General features: G+C 45.2%; 1 protein-coding gene across 1 annotated transcript in view; it reads right to left on the bottom strand.

Annotated features, from left to right (window-relative positions):
• Nucleotides 1-15085, bottom strand: part of tbc1d32 (TBC1 domain family, member 32) — a gene marked incomplete at its 3' end in the record, with an annotated part of 55153 nt that overhangs the window by 13860 nt on the left and 26208 nt on the right. Inside the window, exons 24-31 of the mRNA XM_080831792.1 lie at nt 12416-12538; nt 11468-11576; nt 9026-9119; nt 8282-8407; nt 6276-6359; nt 3554-3626; nt 1776-1894; nt 1204-1361 (exon numbers count right to left, since the gene is read on the bottom strand). Coding sequence (XP_080687918.1) covers nt 1204-1361; nt 1776-1894; nt 3554-3626; nt 6276-6359; nt 8282-8407; nt 9026-9119; nt 11468-11576; nt 12416-12538 — 886 coding nt within the window. The remainder of the gene's footprint in view (nt 1-1203; nt 1362-1775; nt 1895-3553; nt 3627-6275; nt 6360-8281; nt 8408-9025; nt 9120-11467; nt 11577-12415; nt 12539-15085) is intronic.

Here is a 15085-nt window from a genome sequence, read left to right on the forward strand (position 1 = left end):
AACCTTGTTCTGTCCTTTTCTCTTCATCCTTCTCTGCCTTTTGTCTGATGTGAATGACACAACATTTCTGTCAGCTCTGCATCACACAGTGATTTGTATTCACCGAGACAGACTCATACTTGTGGCACGGCCCGGTTCCCTTCAACAAATCCACATTCCACCCGGCAAAAAATGGCTGCACATTCACAGCACTGCTAACAGAATTTTAAAAAGAGGACAAAAAGAGAGACTGACAGAGAGAGGGGGGGGGGGGGGGGGGGGGGCGGGGTGGACAGATAACCATTTCCAAACATTGTGGGAACAAAGATAATGACTATGGGACAAGTAATCTCATCATATTTAACATTTCTATCAAGCAAACATGCAACGTTGGGAGTTTTACTGTTCAGCCGGGCAAATGGAGATTTGACTGATAGCCCAAGACAAATGTGAGAACAATCCAAATAGGAGAGAGCGAGAGAGCGAAAGAGATGAAGAGAGAGATTTCACGAATGAGCAGAACAACACATTAAGTCCAGAAGCATAGCCGAGCTGTCAGTAAAAATCCAATCAGGTGGGGAGGAGTAAGGGGTTGGGGTGAGGGGTGGGTGTGTGTGTGTCTGTGTATGTGAAGTGAGCTGCTCTGGCAAAAGTGTCTCACTCTCTCTCTTCCTTACTTCTCTCATTGCTCTGAGTAGAATGCGGCAGAGTTGGAGGCGAGTGAGACACAAAGAGGCAGAAGAGCAGTGGAAGGCCGATGGAGAGAGAGAGAGCGAGAAAGAGAGAGAGAGAGAAAGGAAGGAGAGACAGTGAAAGCAAGGCAAACAAGGGAAATGACAGAGGGAAAGAGAATGCTCCACCCTTATTGTGTGGTCCTGTATATTAAATCACAGGTTTTGTCTGAAGGACAGTCACAACAATGTAAGCCCATATGAAATTGCAAAGAAAGTGACAATCACTGAAGTATAGCTCTGAAAGTGTAGAGCATTATATGTGTAGGTATGTGTGTGCGTGACTGCATTTGTGTTAGTGTGTGCTTGTGTGTGTGCATTAGTGTGTGAGTTTGTGTGGATGCGAGTTTGTGTGTGTGTGTGTGTATGTGTGTGTGTGTGTGTGTGTGTGTTAGGAGGTGAATGTACGTGTGTGAGTATATGTGCACACACGTGTGTGTGAGTTGCATGCATGTTCATCGTTAGCATGTTAGCTTGTGGGGCGGACACATACGGAGGCGTGCAGTCTCCGGGGCCAGAGAAAGGCGGACACGAGCAGGCGGGAGAGGCGCAGCAGGAGGGCCAGCGCCCGGGAGCCGTCACCCGCCGTCATCAGGAACACGCTCGAGCAGAGCCAGTCGTGAGGTGGCAGAGAGCTCGCCTGCAGAGAGTCTGAGCACACTTCAGTCAAGGAGACATACTGATAGGGAGAGACACAGAGACTGTTTGTTTGTGTGTCTTTGTGTGTGTGTGTGTGTGTGTGTGTGTGAGAAAGATATAGAGACAGACAGAGAGAATAACAGAAAGACAGAGAGACTGACTGAAAGAGAATTATAGAAAAAAGATAGTTGTTTCTTGAGGGGAAATCTGTATACACCGTTCAGATTCACAAAATCCTTGCAATGAACTCCCATGTTACCTGCCGATAAGAGCTTGCTTTGGCTCAGAGTGGGCCTATCTCTGGCAGAGATAGAAGTGTTCACCACCACACACTGAGAGCTACACTAGTGGAAGTCCCTGAGCGCTTGGTACAGTGAGGGTAAAGTGTTGGGAGCCGGCGGGGGGTTTGGTTTGAGTCAAGGATACATAGAGTTTCAGAGTCGGTTTTCACACGCTGCTGGGACAAGAAGTCCTTACAGCGGCGTAGAAGGAGGTCGATATCCACCTCTGCGTCATCCTTCAGGAGCTTCAGAAACGTTCCATACCTGGAAACGAGAAAAAAAACTAAATAAAGAACACTCCCTGGACTATTCATAAGCCAACCAGCGGACCAACAAATAAACAAAACAAACAAAAAAAACATACAAATCAGTCTCTGGACTACCCCTGCAGTGGGTGATTTGGTCTCCTGCTTAAAACTTGCGTTAAGGTGAAGACAAACAAAGGACTGCAAACTTAAACGAGGCGACGACTGCTTAACAGCATCTTAAGTGAGACCCTCCTATGGTTTATCTGCTCTTCTCAGGCGTGACGTTTATCAGCAGTAAGCTGGCTGGCTGGCTAGCTGGTGAGGATGGGTGCAGGTTAATCAGAGCTGTTGTGATCAGGAATGTGCCTGGCGTTGTCGCACCGAAGCGTGCCTGGCCTTGATAAGCTGTCCTTTCCTGGGTGCGCTCGTGGGCACAGTCTAATTGGGTTCACAGTGGGGGCTTAGCCATTGTCTTTGGTGTGCTGAACAGCAAGAGGCAGTAGAGGATTATGAAGTGCCTTTCTGATGTGTTGGTTAATTTGGTGTTATCGTAGAGAGGCTGCTGAGATGTCACGTTAGGAGGACGATGACACAGAGGTTCTGTCAGAGGAAGAACAGTGTTCTGTTTGGCTAATGGGAAGTTCCTGTACTCGCAAGGTTCTATATACTTTAAGTTTTATCTTGTTATTTTATAGAAATGGACACAGAGACCTTTCTACTCAACATCTTTGTTAGTGAATAAAGCCTCCAAACTTTGAAATTGTTCAAGTGTTAATTGATTCCTAGGATCTTACAGACTACTGAAGACTGAAGCATGTGGCATACTGTAAAGAACCAACTTTCACTTTTGCAAAGTTAAATGTTTGCTTGTTTCTCAGCTGCCTATGTGGACTCATTTAAGGACATCTCATGGCACAGGGGTAGATCTCATTGACCGCAAACAAGATCAATCCGTATCTACGGTGCATGGTGTGAGAAGAACATGGTTGTAGAAACATGGTTTTGTAAAGTAATGTTCAGCAGGATGCGGTTACACTTCAGTCAAGCAATAACGCTCTAAGAGAGAACTAGAGGGCTGTTGACAACATCATATGAGAACCAGATGCCACTGAAGCCAACCGGGTGCTGCCCACCAGACGGACATTTTGTTGCTGCCAGTGTGATTGCTGCCTTACAGCCAATACCCAGCTCTCACAAAAACAATATTGCAGGTACATCTTTCTCTTCTATTATAAAATCCCTTTAAACAAGACTACACAAGGAATTGAAGTGTCATGCTGGAGGCAGGCAATTAAACTCTTCCCACACCACAACACTCCCTCCAAAACGATCCTACAGATAATCCCTTTCTGTAAGAGAGGACACAGAATTGAAATGTCTGTCTTTCTTGAGGCAGGAGAAGCTTGTTTTTGAGTGGAACAGACTTTAGTAGCAGTAGCAGCAGCAGGATAAAACTGAGCGTCTGTGAGTCTCATCAAGTGTCTCTGATCGTCTCGGAGTGCCTGTGACCATCTGATTGTCTGAGAGTCTGTGAGGGTCTCTCAGCGTCTGTGTCTCTGAGTGTCTGTTAGTGTGTGTGCGAGTGTCTGTGAGCGTCACTGTGTGGCTGGTCTGAGAGTCTGAGCGTCTGTGAGAGTGTCTGAGCGTCTGTGAGCAAATAGAAAGGATGCTGCACCTGAGGGCTGTTCTCATCCCCAGCTCTTCCACAGGAGACAGGTCACAGCTCACGTCACCACTGCCCTCCAGCCCTGCAGGAAAGCCAGGAGCAGAGGAGGACAACAAGGAGGACAGGGAGAGGTGGAGAAATGGAGGGTGTGAAACAGAGGAAGGAGAGGTCCAGTAGTGTTAATGTTAACCAGAGACTTTTTCCACAAACTCCCTGCCAGTCTGCATGGCTGCCATTGGTGGTCAGTGTGATCCTGCAGCTGCTGCTGAAACTCCTGTGAAGCTTCCAGGCTCCCAGTGCTGCCTGCTGAACTGGAGCTCGTAATGGAGACCAGACGGCCATCTGTGCCCATCAGGCTGCCATCGCCCGCCTTAATGGAGAAAACGTCCTTGATCGACTAAGGCGGAGGGTGTGTGTGTGTGTGTGTGTGTGTGTGTGTGTGTGTGTGTGTGTGTGTGTGTGTGTGTGTGTGTGTGTGTGACGGTTATCACACAGCCAATTCTGACTACATTAATATTGGGATAATGTCATGACGGCAATTATAATGTAATTTAGACAAATGGGCTCTCATTCTCACACCACCCTTCTCTCTGTTTACCTCCCTGTATCTCACAATCTCATTCTCTTGACAGGTAAGAGAGTGTGTGTGTGTGTGTGTGTGTGTGTGTGTGTGTGTGGAAGCAGAGGGTTAGACGTGATAAATGGCCAGGTAAGGAACGGGAATCACTTTGAACCTGGGGTTAATGCCCATCAGCAGAAAGAGAGAAAGGAGAGAGAGACAGAGTGATGGAGAGCGAAATAGAGAGAACAAGAGAGAGTAAAGGTTTGAATTTAAGTGAGTGTGGGGGGGGGGGGGGGGAGAGGGAGCTAGAGAGCTAAAAAGTCAGAGACAATCAGAGAAATGGAGAGAATGTGGAGAGTGAGAGACGTTTAACCCTTATTTATAAGACCTTGGTCTAAGTTTCTTAAATAATTACACTAATAAAACACATTCAAAGTTAGGAAGCTAAATTAACAAGGCTTACACCATCACATTAACGATAACGAAAGTCTTCAAACCCCTACCATTTCTGCCCATTACACTTCAAAAATAATCCCACGGCACCCTCCCGACACTTGAAAAAGACATAACATCCTTTACCAAGATATAATATGCTTATCAAATCTTATTGTGACCCTATCCCCTTAAAAAACCTCTACAGGATATACTGAGCCCACCCCAAAGATTTTGTTTTTCCAAATGGCTGACTTAGTTGACTTAGTTATTATACTGTATTAAACAGACCTCACACTTAATTTTCCACCAAATTCTCAGGGGCACCTAAAACAATGGAGCAAGACATTTTCCCCTGGTTCCCAAAACCAGACAGAGAGACCAGACCAGAGAGTTGAAGAGAGAGAGGGTGGTGGAGAGGGAGAGGTGGAGAGAGACAGAGAGAGAGAGAGAGGTGTAGAGAGAGAGGTGGAGAGTACAATAGCTCTGGCCCTGACGCCTTCTTAAATATGTCCAGGAGAGAATCACACACCTTCAGGGGGAGACACATTAGGAGAGATGGGTATGGCTATATGACTCACAAACCCAAACCAACATTTAAAAGAAAACTAATGTGTGTGTGTGAGTGTGTATGTGTGTGTGTGTGTGTGTGTGTGTGTGTGTGTCTGTGCCTATGAATCATACATTATTGATCAAGGTATCAGGAGAGCCCAAACCCCCCTGGAGCACAGAGTCTCCCTGCTGGCTAGCCTGTCCATCACTCTCCACAGCTGCTTAGCTTGCCCTGGACATGGCAACACAGGCCTTTTTTTTGTCCGTGGGGGCATGTAGAGAGAAAAAACACGCAGGCCTTGAGATGAATAACTTCATTTGAACAACATGTAAACAGTTGGAGTTCAGTTTGGTGTGTGCTAGGGCCGGTTTTTCACACACACTGTGGTGTTGTGGTGTGAGTTGTAGTGCACATGTGCACATTAACATGTGTGTGTGAATGTGTATGTGTGTGTGTGTGTGTTTGTACATAGATGTGTTTCAGGGTGTGTACGGTTAGATAAAAGAGCACAAAAGACAGGAGAATTCAATGAAGCCCAAGGGGAAGATCAATGGAATCTAGAAATGAAGCCCAAAAAATTGAAGTGTTTACCGATTCCCACTTGTATAAAAACATAAACAGTCAATAGTGCCAAACAGTGTCTGGTTTGGGCTTCCTGGAAGTTTAACAGACACAACGGCAAGCTTTCCATGTCGCAAGAGAGAATCGGTGCTGTGGTGATCGAACAACTTTCGAGGATGGAATTAACTCAAAAACTATCCTGATATGTGTTGGGTACATATTTGAGGACAGCATGGAGACAGCACATCCCAAGTTTATGTCTGAACCAACCTGCAGCTGGATATGAAGAAATAAGTCTTGAGTGAAGTTTACTTTATGATTACTCAACACAAATCCTGAGTGTCCTGTACAACTTTTGACGGTGATTTAAATAAGGTAGGCCCACTGAACACTTAAGGTAGGTTAGCAAATAGGGAATGAATGGAGCAAACGAAGACTCAGTTCCGTGCCGGACGAAAACAGTATAGTCTTAACCTTAAGTTACCCTTAAGATGACTTTGCCGCAGCCACAGCTTCTGAACGGAGAGCTACATCTCAACTTAAATGTCAGCCATCCAAAGTATCATCAGGATTGTTAGTGACAGGGGAATGAGTGCGGTAAGTGAAGTTGAGGTCATACTGACCGCTCGGCTCCGCAGCGGGGAAGAAGCATTCAGCAGGCGAGGAGGAGAGATGCAGCACAGCTTTCTCCAGCAGGTCACACAGAACTGAGGATGAAACCACAAGGGGAAGAGGTTATGTGAAGGTCTCTTTCTTTCTCTCAGTAACCACACACACACACAGAGGGAGAGAGAAAGAGAGAAAGAGAGAGAGAGAGAGAGAGAGAGAGAGAGAGAGAGAGAGAGAGAGAGAGAGACACACACACACATAAACCTCAGCCATCAGCAGATTAAGGGTAATCAGCCATACTATTCACATAAAGAAAAGAGCGACTTAGCTTAAAGAGTGAGCCCCTGATTTAAAAAGGCACTATTTTAATCAACTAACCTCTTTGATGCATTTACAAAATAACATCTGGAAAAAATGAAATAGAATATGGAAATCTCAATCGCTTATGCCTGAGCAACATAAAGCCCTTTGACAAGCCATATAGTTAACTGATGGGCTTGGATTAATTAAATGGATCATTGACGGAGGGATGGGTATGCGAACACCTCATGGCTTCCCCACTGTAAATGAATAGCAGCTAATTATCTATGGTTGTACAAAAAAAAAAAAGAGAAGAAGAGGTCTTTAACAGAGATACCTTCAGTCACACAAGGAGACAGGCAAAGACTTGTGATTTCTTTGAATGTCATTTCAATATGTGATCATATTTCCTTGCTGGTGAAAAGCTGGTGTCACAGCAGAGACGAGGCTCTTTATGCATGAATATTATCACTGTGAAAGCCAGGTGAGTTCTCATTAGGTTGTAAAACGTTGACTTTATAAAATGTTCTTATCCCCACATCTTTGAAAGAGCTGTGCGGACAACTACATTTTTGGTTAACCTTTTAAAATCTCCCAAGAGATCAAAAACTAGTGTCAACATTAAGACATGCTGGGTAAAGACGTCTCTTTCAAATAATTCTCAGCTTGGTGTCAATTTCAGTGATGAATAGCTGGCATCTGAGCTAAGATAAAACAGCTAAAATGTATTATTTTCAGTATGTGAAGGGCACATTGTAAATGTATTCCTTTCAGTATGTGTAGGGCACATTGTAAATGTCAGTGATGAAAAGCTGGTGCCGATGCTGAGCTCTAGCGGGTGAAAATCTGCCCTCTTCCCCTGGTGTGAACAGGCTGCCTGTGGGCACACAGAGAGACCCCTGCCTCCTCTATTGTTGGAGGGAAGCGTCACACCCTGTGTGGGGCCTGTCATTTCATCTGCTGAGAAATGGATCAGACCATTTGTTCCCGGGGAGTTCAGACACAGAATGTACATTAGCCATGAATCTGACACACACTTAATGGGCTTTGAAATGTCACAGAAGCGACACAAAAATGTGTTGTCATCCAAGTTTGTAGGAACGTACAGTAGGCACATACATCTATCTATGTCTCATTTCCCCAGTCTCTGTAATTAATTCAACTGTTGACATTAAAACCGAAATGTGAATGATAGCAGAGCTATACTTCATACACGCAGGTGGTCCTATTAGTTCCCGCTTCCACTTAGCTTCACACACACAGACGCGTGCAAGCACACACACACAGACACACCCACACCCACACAATGTTATTCCATTACAAAGTGACATGTTTCTAATGAACTGGAATAACAGCACATACATATCTCCCACTAACATTCCACACTCACTGTTTGAGTCTAAATTAAGGAGTCTAAATCACAACTAATTATACTGAAATATATATAAAAAAAACTCAACAATAAATATACTTCAGTGAGGGTAGAGAGAAAGTTCAGTGAGTTATTTTCTGCAACGGAGACAGACAAAGCCCTACCGATTCCAGTAATGACACAGTGACAGACACAGACACATAGCATTACCGTTTCCAGTGATGACGCAGTGACAGACACACAGACATAGCATTACCGTTTCCAGTGATGACGCAGTGACAGACACAGAGACATAGCCTTACCGTTTCCAGTGATGACGCAGTGACAGACACAAAGACATAGCCTTACCGTTTCCAGTGATGACGCTGGCCTTGGTTGTCATTACTTTGCAGTAGAGTCTCCTGCAGCTGTCCATCCAGCTGACATCAAGCTGGGCATCCTTCGAGGAGGCCAGGAAGGCACTAAGCTCAGATTCTGCACGTGTACACACACACACACACACACACACACACACACACACACACACACACACACACACACACACACACACACACACACACACACACACACACACACACACACACACACACACTCACATTTATTACAGACATTATGTTTTACTAGATTAAATGCCGTGCAGCGGGGCAAGATCCCAGACATAAATATGGTCTTAGTGTAAATAAATGACTGGGATGTGGGTTCCCTGGTGTACACAGACAAAGCAAATGAATAAGTAAATAACGCTGACTTAACCAAGTCCTTTCTGAGCAGTTCCATATGGAGCATTCCTCACAAAGGATGCCTCAAGCAAGACAAAATCCAGGACTTTTGCCAACTTGTAAATACAATCATTTGAAAGCATAGCCCAAGGGATACACTAAGATTAAAAGGTCTAAACAATCCTTGCCTCTCAACATTCATTTATGGACTACAGTATGAGATTCAGTACACCGACAAAATGTTCATTTGAATGACATATCATAGTTATTTGAGGACTAGGCTATCACAGATACTCCCAGATATCAATCAAACCAAGGAATATTATTCAAAATTTCAGACATCAGTTTGATTTTCACTTTGTTCCTTCCTTACCCTGCCTGCCTCTGGAGGTCTTTGGTCCGTCGAGGATGTAATGCCTGGGCACGGGGTAGTAGCAGAACATGGGCCAAGGATACGGATCATTCCCCTGCAACAACAAGGGCAATGAGTCACCTGAATGTGGTTAGAAAAACATCTAAATGCCAATAAATGTCATAGATGGATAGAGATGGACAGAAATTCCCCCCAAAACAGACTAGACATTAGCAATTTAAATCATTGCCCTCAGCATATCTCTGTTTTAAGGGTTGCAGCCTGGCCAAAGCTTTCCGTGAATAATACTGTATATATCATCTACATTTCACTGGCAGCAAGTACAGAATATGTTGCCAGGATAAGTCTGGGATGAATGTTGAGGGTGAAGACTCATATAGAAACATACACACACACCACACACACACACACACACACACACACACACACACACACACGTCATTGTCGAATCAGGTAACAGTCATTCAGTCAGCCTAAGCCGTGCTTCAAATGGCCGCGCCCCTTCTGGCCGATTTGGGGCAAAATGAAATTCGCCCCAGACCTCTCTCATTGATTCCCATGTTACATTTTTTTTTTTTTCACAAAACAGAGCTCTCAATGCATTCTCTATGGCTTCCGGGAGGGCTCGCCCCTCCATGTCGTGTCATAAGTAATGGACGTAAAAGCGTATAAGTATGTCATACAGCTTTGACCAAGGCATATTCTGTCGACATGAATGCTAGTGCTCATTGCAACAACTCAATTCTCGGTTGGCGTACTTATGACGAAAAATTGGCAACAATACAATTAGGTCCTCATAGACCAAAATATGCCAATTAAAATGTTATCTACAAAGAAGTCCTACACCGGAGTATTTTCAAAGAATTGGTACCAAAGAAAATCGTGGCTAGCAGGCTGTGAAGTGGATAGCGCAGTCTTTTGCTATCCCAGACTTCTTTTCCACCGCAAAGGCACCATGCCAGACAGCACTGCATGGACAACTACAGGAGTTAAGGACATGCATCATCGAAAAGGTAAAGAAACATGAGCAGGCGATGTAACACATGGACAGCCGTCTGAAGTTCTATGGTTTTGGGAGGGTGAACATTGCCACTCAACTGGATGAGGGATACAGGCTGTCTTTGAGATTGTTCACTCCATGCCTCCACCTCACTTTTTCTTTTGAAGGCTCCTGCCACTTTCTTCCATAGAGTTCCACCTGTAATTTATGTAGCTAGAGGGGAAATCTTTCTATTGTGTGCGGCCATCTACTGGACCCAAAGGTATAGTTGTATGAGTTAATTAGCTCACATCAAATAGATAGATTGTCTTGCTTTATGTACCTACTGAATGGGTCGCCTAAATCATTATCCAAAAAATTGCCCCCCCTGAGAATTTTTGCAGGAGCCGCCACTGCCAAGAGGCAACACACACACACACACACACACACACACACACACACACACACACACACACACACACACACACACACACTAATATGAATAACCAAAGCTTGAGCATGACACCAGAACAGCTAACCCTATACCAATTTCTCTGTTTACAATGATTGCAGGGTACCATAAGTATTTGCATTACAAAAAAAATTCAAAATAAACACCACTAACAAAAACAACACAATAATCAGGATTAAGAGTGAAGAACTCCATAAACAATTATGCACGTCAGTCATTAGTTCACAGTTCTCCACTTCGTCAACTCTCATCTTGTCTATGTGATGACCTGGAAAATGCACTGTGCACTGATACAGGCGCTTGATGAAGATGTAAGGGGACAGAGGATATGACAGGGGGACCTGAGCTGTGAGCTGACTCCTTCCCCCAGTAGACAGCATGAGATGTGAAAGGAACCTTTTCTCTTTAGTGTGGGTTGGCCCCTCTGCCACAGACACAATGTCTAATCAGACACTGTGTTAAGAGGCAGGAGAGCGTGTCTACTGATCTGTGATCAGTGGTGTGTCACAGAGCTGCCTGGGCTCTCCAGAGGACAGGCTGGGAATACCACAGATGCACAAAGGTACAGTATACACACACACAGGCAATCTCCTTCTGTTTTTTTATCCCCCTTTCTCTGTCTTTATCTCTCTCTCTCTCTCTTTCAAACACACACACACAGACACACACACACAGACAAGCACATACACACACTCACAAACGCACACAAACACACACACTCACAAAACAATCACACAAGAAAATTTGCACAATAACATGTGCACTGAAGCAAAAAGCCCACACAAGCAGGCTCTTCCAGGTAAACAGAGACACTACGTGATGTACACATAGAGAAGTGAGTAAGCTAATGCAGACATTAACCTGAGTGAGTGACCACAAACACAAGTGCGCACGCACACACACGCACACACACACACGCACACACACGCACAGACACACACACACACACACACAAACACCCCCCCCCCCCCCCCCCCCCACACACACACACCTTCAGAAGGGCCCGGGGTGGTAATCTCCGTTCTGAAGGACCCCCGATCACACTCATCCTCACCAGGGCGTGGTTCCGCTCCACAGACAGCCCGTCGATGATGAACTCCCTGAATGAAGACACAAGACACAGGACAAGGCCTCAGACAGAGCTCAGACCTCACCCACACACAGACGAGTGGCTGCAGTACAGGGAGTCAAACATAGTAATAGCAAGGCGTAACCACTGCTGTCCATGTTTAGAGATTATCTAAATAACACCTGATTAAAGTTCTAAAACCTATGCTCAAATGGAAACGCTCTCTCACACACACACACACACACACACACACACACACACAGACATTGAGTTACCCCCGACTCTAAACTGAATCCCATCCATCCCCTCACTGACAGGCTGTCTAAATAACATCACTAGTCGGCACTTCAATACACCTGAAGATTAATTTCTTGTCACGGCAGACACTGTAGCTGATAATCAGAGATGCAATGCTTTTAACTCTCCTTCTCTCACTCTCCCTCTTTCACCCTGTACCTATAACATCTCACTGCCAAAGAGACACTCTAAAATGATGACATGCAAACGAGACAGCGGGGGGGGGGAGAAGGAAAGAAGTCACATGAGGAGAGGAAGAAGATGGAGAGGTGAAAACAGACACATGCGGAGCCAGACAGAGAGAGAAGGCAACAGAAAAACAATGACTGAGACAGGAAACACAGCAGACAGACAGTCAGACAAAGAGACAGACAGACAAGCAGAGAGACAGTATAGAACAGCCATGAGGGAACAAAAGAAGGTAGTGAGACAGAGGAATAGGATTAAGTACTTAAGTAGGGAAGGTGTGCGTGTGTTAGAAAGAGAGAGGGTGAGGGAGATGCCGGGGACAGGGAGACGGAGAGTGAGAGAGAGAGAGAGAGAAAGAGTGTGTGCGTGTGTGCTGTGACTCACCCCTCCCCAGTAGTGGGGTCTGTCACGTTGTCCCTCTGGCTCTGCAGCAGCATGTCACTCAGCCGGTACTGAGCCTCCAGCAGCAGCAGTGTGTCCAGGCTACAACACATCACACTTAGCAGCCTAGCAGAACACACACACACACACACACACACACACACACACACACACACACACACACACACACACACACACACACGGGAGAAGAGAAGACAGCCTCAGGCAAGAGCATCCAGTGCCAATTGCTTTTGGGTCCAGTCAATATTGGGACCACTACTTTCCAGTCAAAAGGTAGCATTCACCTGTCCATGTGCATAGCTGAACAGGCTTTTCTCTGAGTAGGAGAAGTAAATATAAGTATCTACTGAGGCTTTTTTCAGACCATGACATTTGAATCTATCACCACAGCACAGATGTTAACAAAAACAGGAAAGCTCTGAATCACAATGTGAAATTTAATCACTGATTTTTGAGTGGACAGATGGTTGACTTGATCAATTGCTTTTCCATTTCTTTACCAGGCTCACGTTGTTCATTTATGCACACAAAACCACTTTTGCAGTCAGAACAAGGAAACCATCTGGTGCAACTTTGACATTTAATTATCTGTTTGCAGACACAGTTGAATTCTTAGTTTTGTTAGACAATGCTTTCAGAACTTGAACTAGATGAATAATGAGAAATGATTGTCATGATTTCATTATCTTTCTTTTTGGTCTGTGCCATCAGTATCACTGATGTCAAATGTTAATTTTATACTACATCCACTTTTCTTTCAGTATATACTTTTTCCTTGGAGGAAGACACCTTTCAACCAAGAGAATTAGGATTATTATTTCCAAATTAAAGTAATTTGTAACTAATCCTTGAGCATTCAGGTACCAGAGGCCTACTAACTAACCTGCCTGCCTCAGACACTCAGAAGGCACTACAAACTGACAGCTGTGACATGCCAAGAGCTCCAAACTGCTGTCAACCATCTCCTACTTGATTAAAACGGCTGAATGATGGGGACGCGTTTCAGGACTCGATGCAGCGCCAGGGCATCATAATGGTACTTACTGCAGCCAGGCAGTTTCAACTTAACACAATGAACACATGGCAGTGGCAGACAGCCTCAAGGTGGAGCTGCGCACTGAGGACTAAAATTACTGCAGACTGATCCATTTTGACAGGACACAGAAGCTCTGGAGGTGGCTATGTGCTCAGCACTAAGCTGTTTTTAGTGTGGAGTACCGAAGAGCGCAGAGAGGCCACCACGGTGGAGCTGCACCGTGACGACCACTACAGTTACATTTGAAACGGATCATTACAAGACGCAAGAACAGCCACGGGCACAGAGCAGGCGTGTAGAGGGGCCGAGGTGATCTGCTACAATAGCTATAGAAACAGTGACTTCCAGACCTCACTCTTTAATGGGTCAGAAGAACAGACTTCACCACTGTGTGACAGCAAGGATTTGTTTGTCTAGTGGACGAGAGAGAGAGAGAGCGCATGCAAGAGAGAGAAAGAGAGAGAGAGAGAGGGAGAGAGCGCGTGCGTGCGGGAGAGAGAGACATAGAGTGAGAAAAAAGATGTATGCAATTCACAAGAGGATGCTCTTGCCAGACCTGTACTGTACACAAGCGATGCAGAGCTAATCCACTTTAACTGTGGCCCGCAGTTCTTGCCTGTGACCGAGGTAATTTGAAAACGCCGACAACCAGTGAGACAGCACCACTTTCATTTCCACAAGAGGAGGCCACAGGCACACACTTCACACACAAACACTGTAAACACAGCCAATGCTGAGGCGAGAGAGAGGCAAAGAAATATCAAGGCAGCCCAAGATGGATGAGGTGAAGAGCTGTGATGTTTAAATAACAACAACAATTTCAGGGAATGATGAGACAGGCGTTGTTCAATCATTGGTACTACTGTCTTCCCGATACATGTATGTGTGTGTGTGTGTGTGTGAATGTGTGTGTATGTGTGTGTGTGTGTGTGTGTGTGTGTGTGTGTGTGTGTGTGTGTGTGTGTGTGTGTGTGTGTGTGTGTGTGAGGAAAATGCGTAGCTGTCCCAGTAGGTTACTAAACAATAAGAGTGCTTGCTAAATGACATGGATTACTATTCGAACTCCTTTCTTTGATGATGCATCTGATTGATCAGGCCTGCAGTGAAAACATTTCCCCAGCGTGTTACTGCCTTTTACCACCACCTTACAGTCAATGAAGTATCAACTGTACAGAATAAGAAGGTGGCACAGCATAGTGTTAATGATGACAACACCAGGCATCTCAAGTCAGTGAACAATTCTGACGGAGGTAGCAGGCTTGGTAGGTGGCAGGTGTGTGAGGGGTGGGTTGTTTGGTGATGACCATAAATTACCGGTATGCATGAGTGTTTTTTTTGTGCATGGAGCCCTTTTTTCACAACAAGACTTTCTAATGGATCCATTTAGCATACTGTGGTGGCGTGAGTCTCTCCCAGAGGGGCTCTTTTATCTGCCTACTGCTGCTGCTGCTGCCACACACACACACACACACACACACAACAGCAGACTTCAAACATGCATTCACCACCAGTAACCATTTCTGTCATCATCCCCACGCATGCACCCCCACCAACACACACACACACACACACACACACACACACACACACACATGAAAAACATAACAGAAACACCA

This window comes from Sprattus sprattus (assembly GCF_963457725.1).
Source record: "Sprattus sprattus genome assembly, chromosome: 2".
Classification (NCBI taxonomy): domain Eukaryota; kingdom Metazoa; phylum Chordata; class Actinopteri; order Clupeiformes; family Clupeidae; genus Sprattus; species Sprattus sprattus.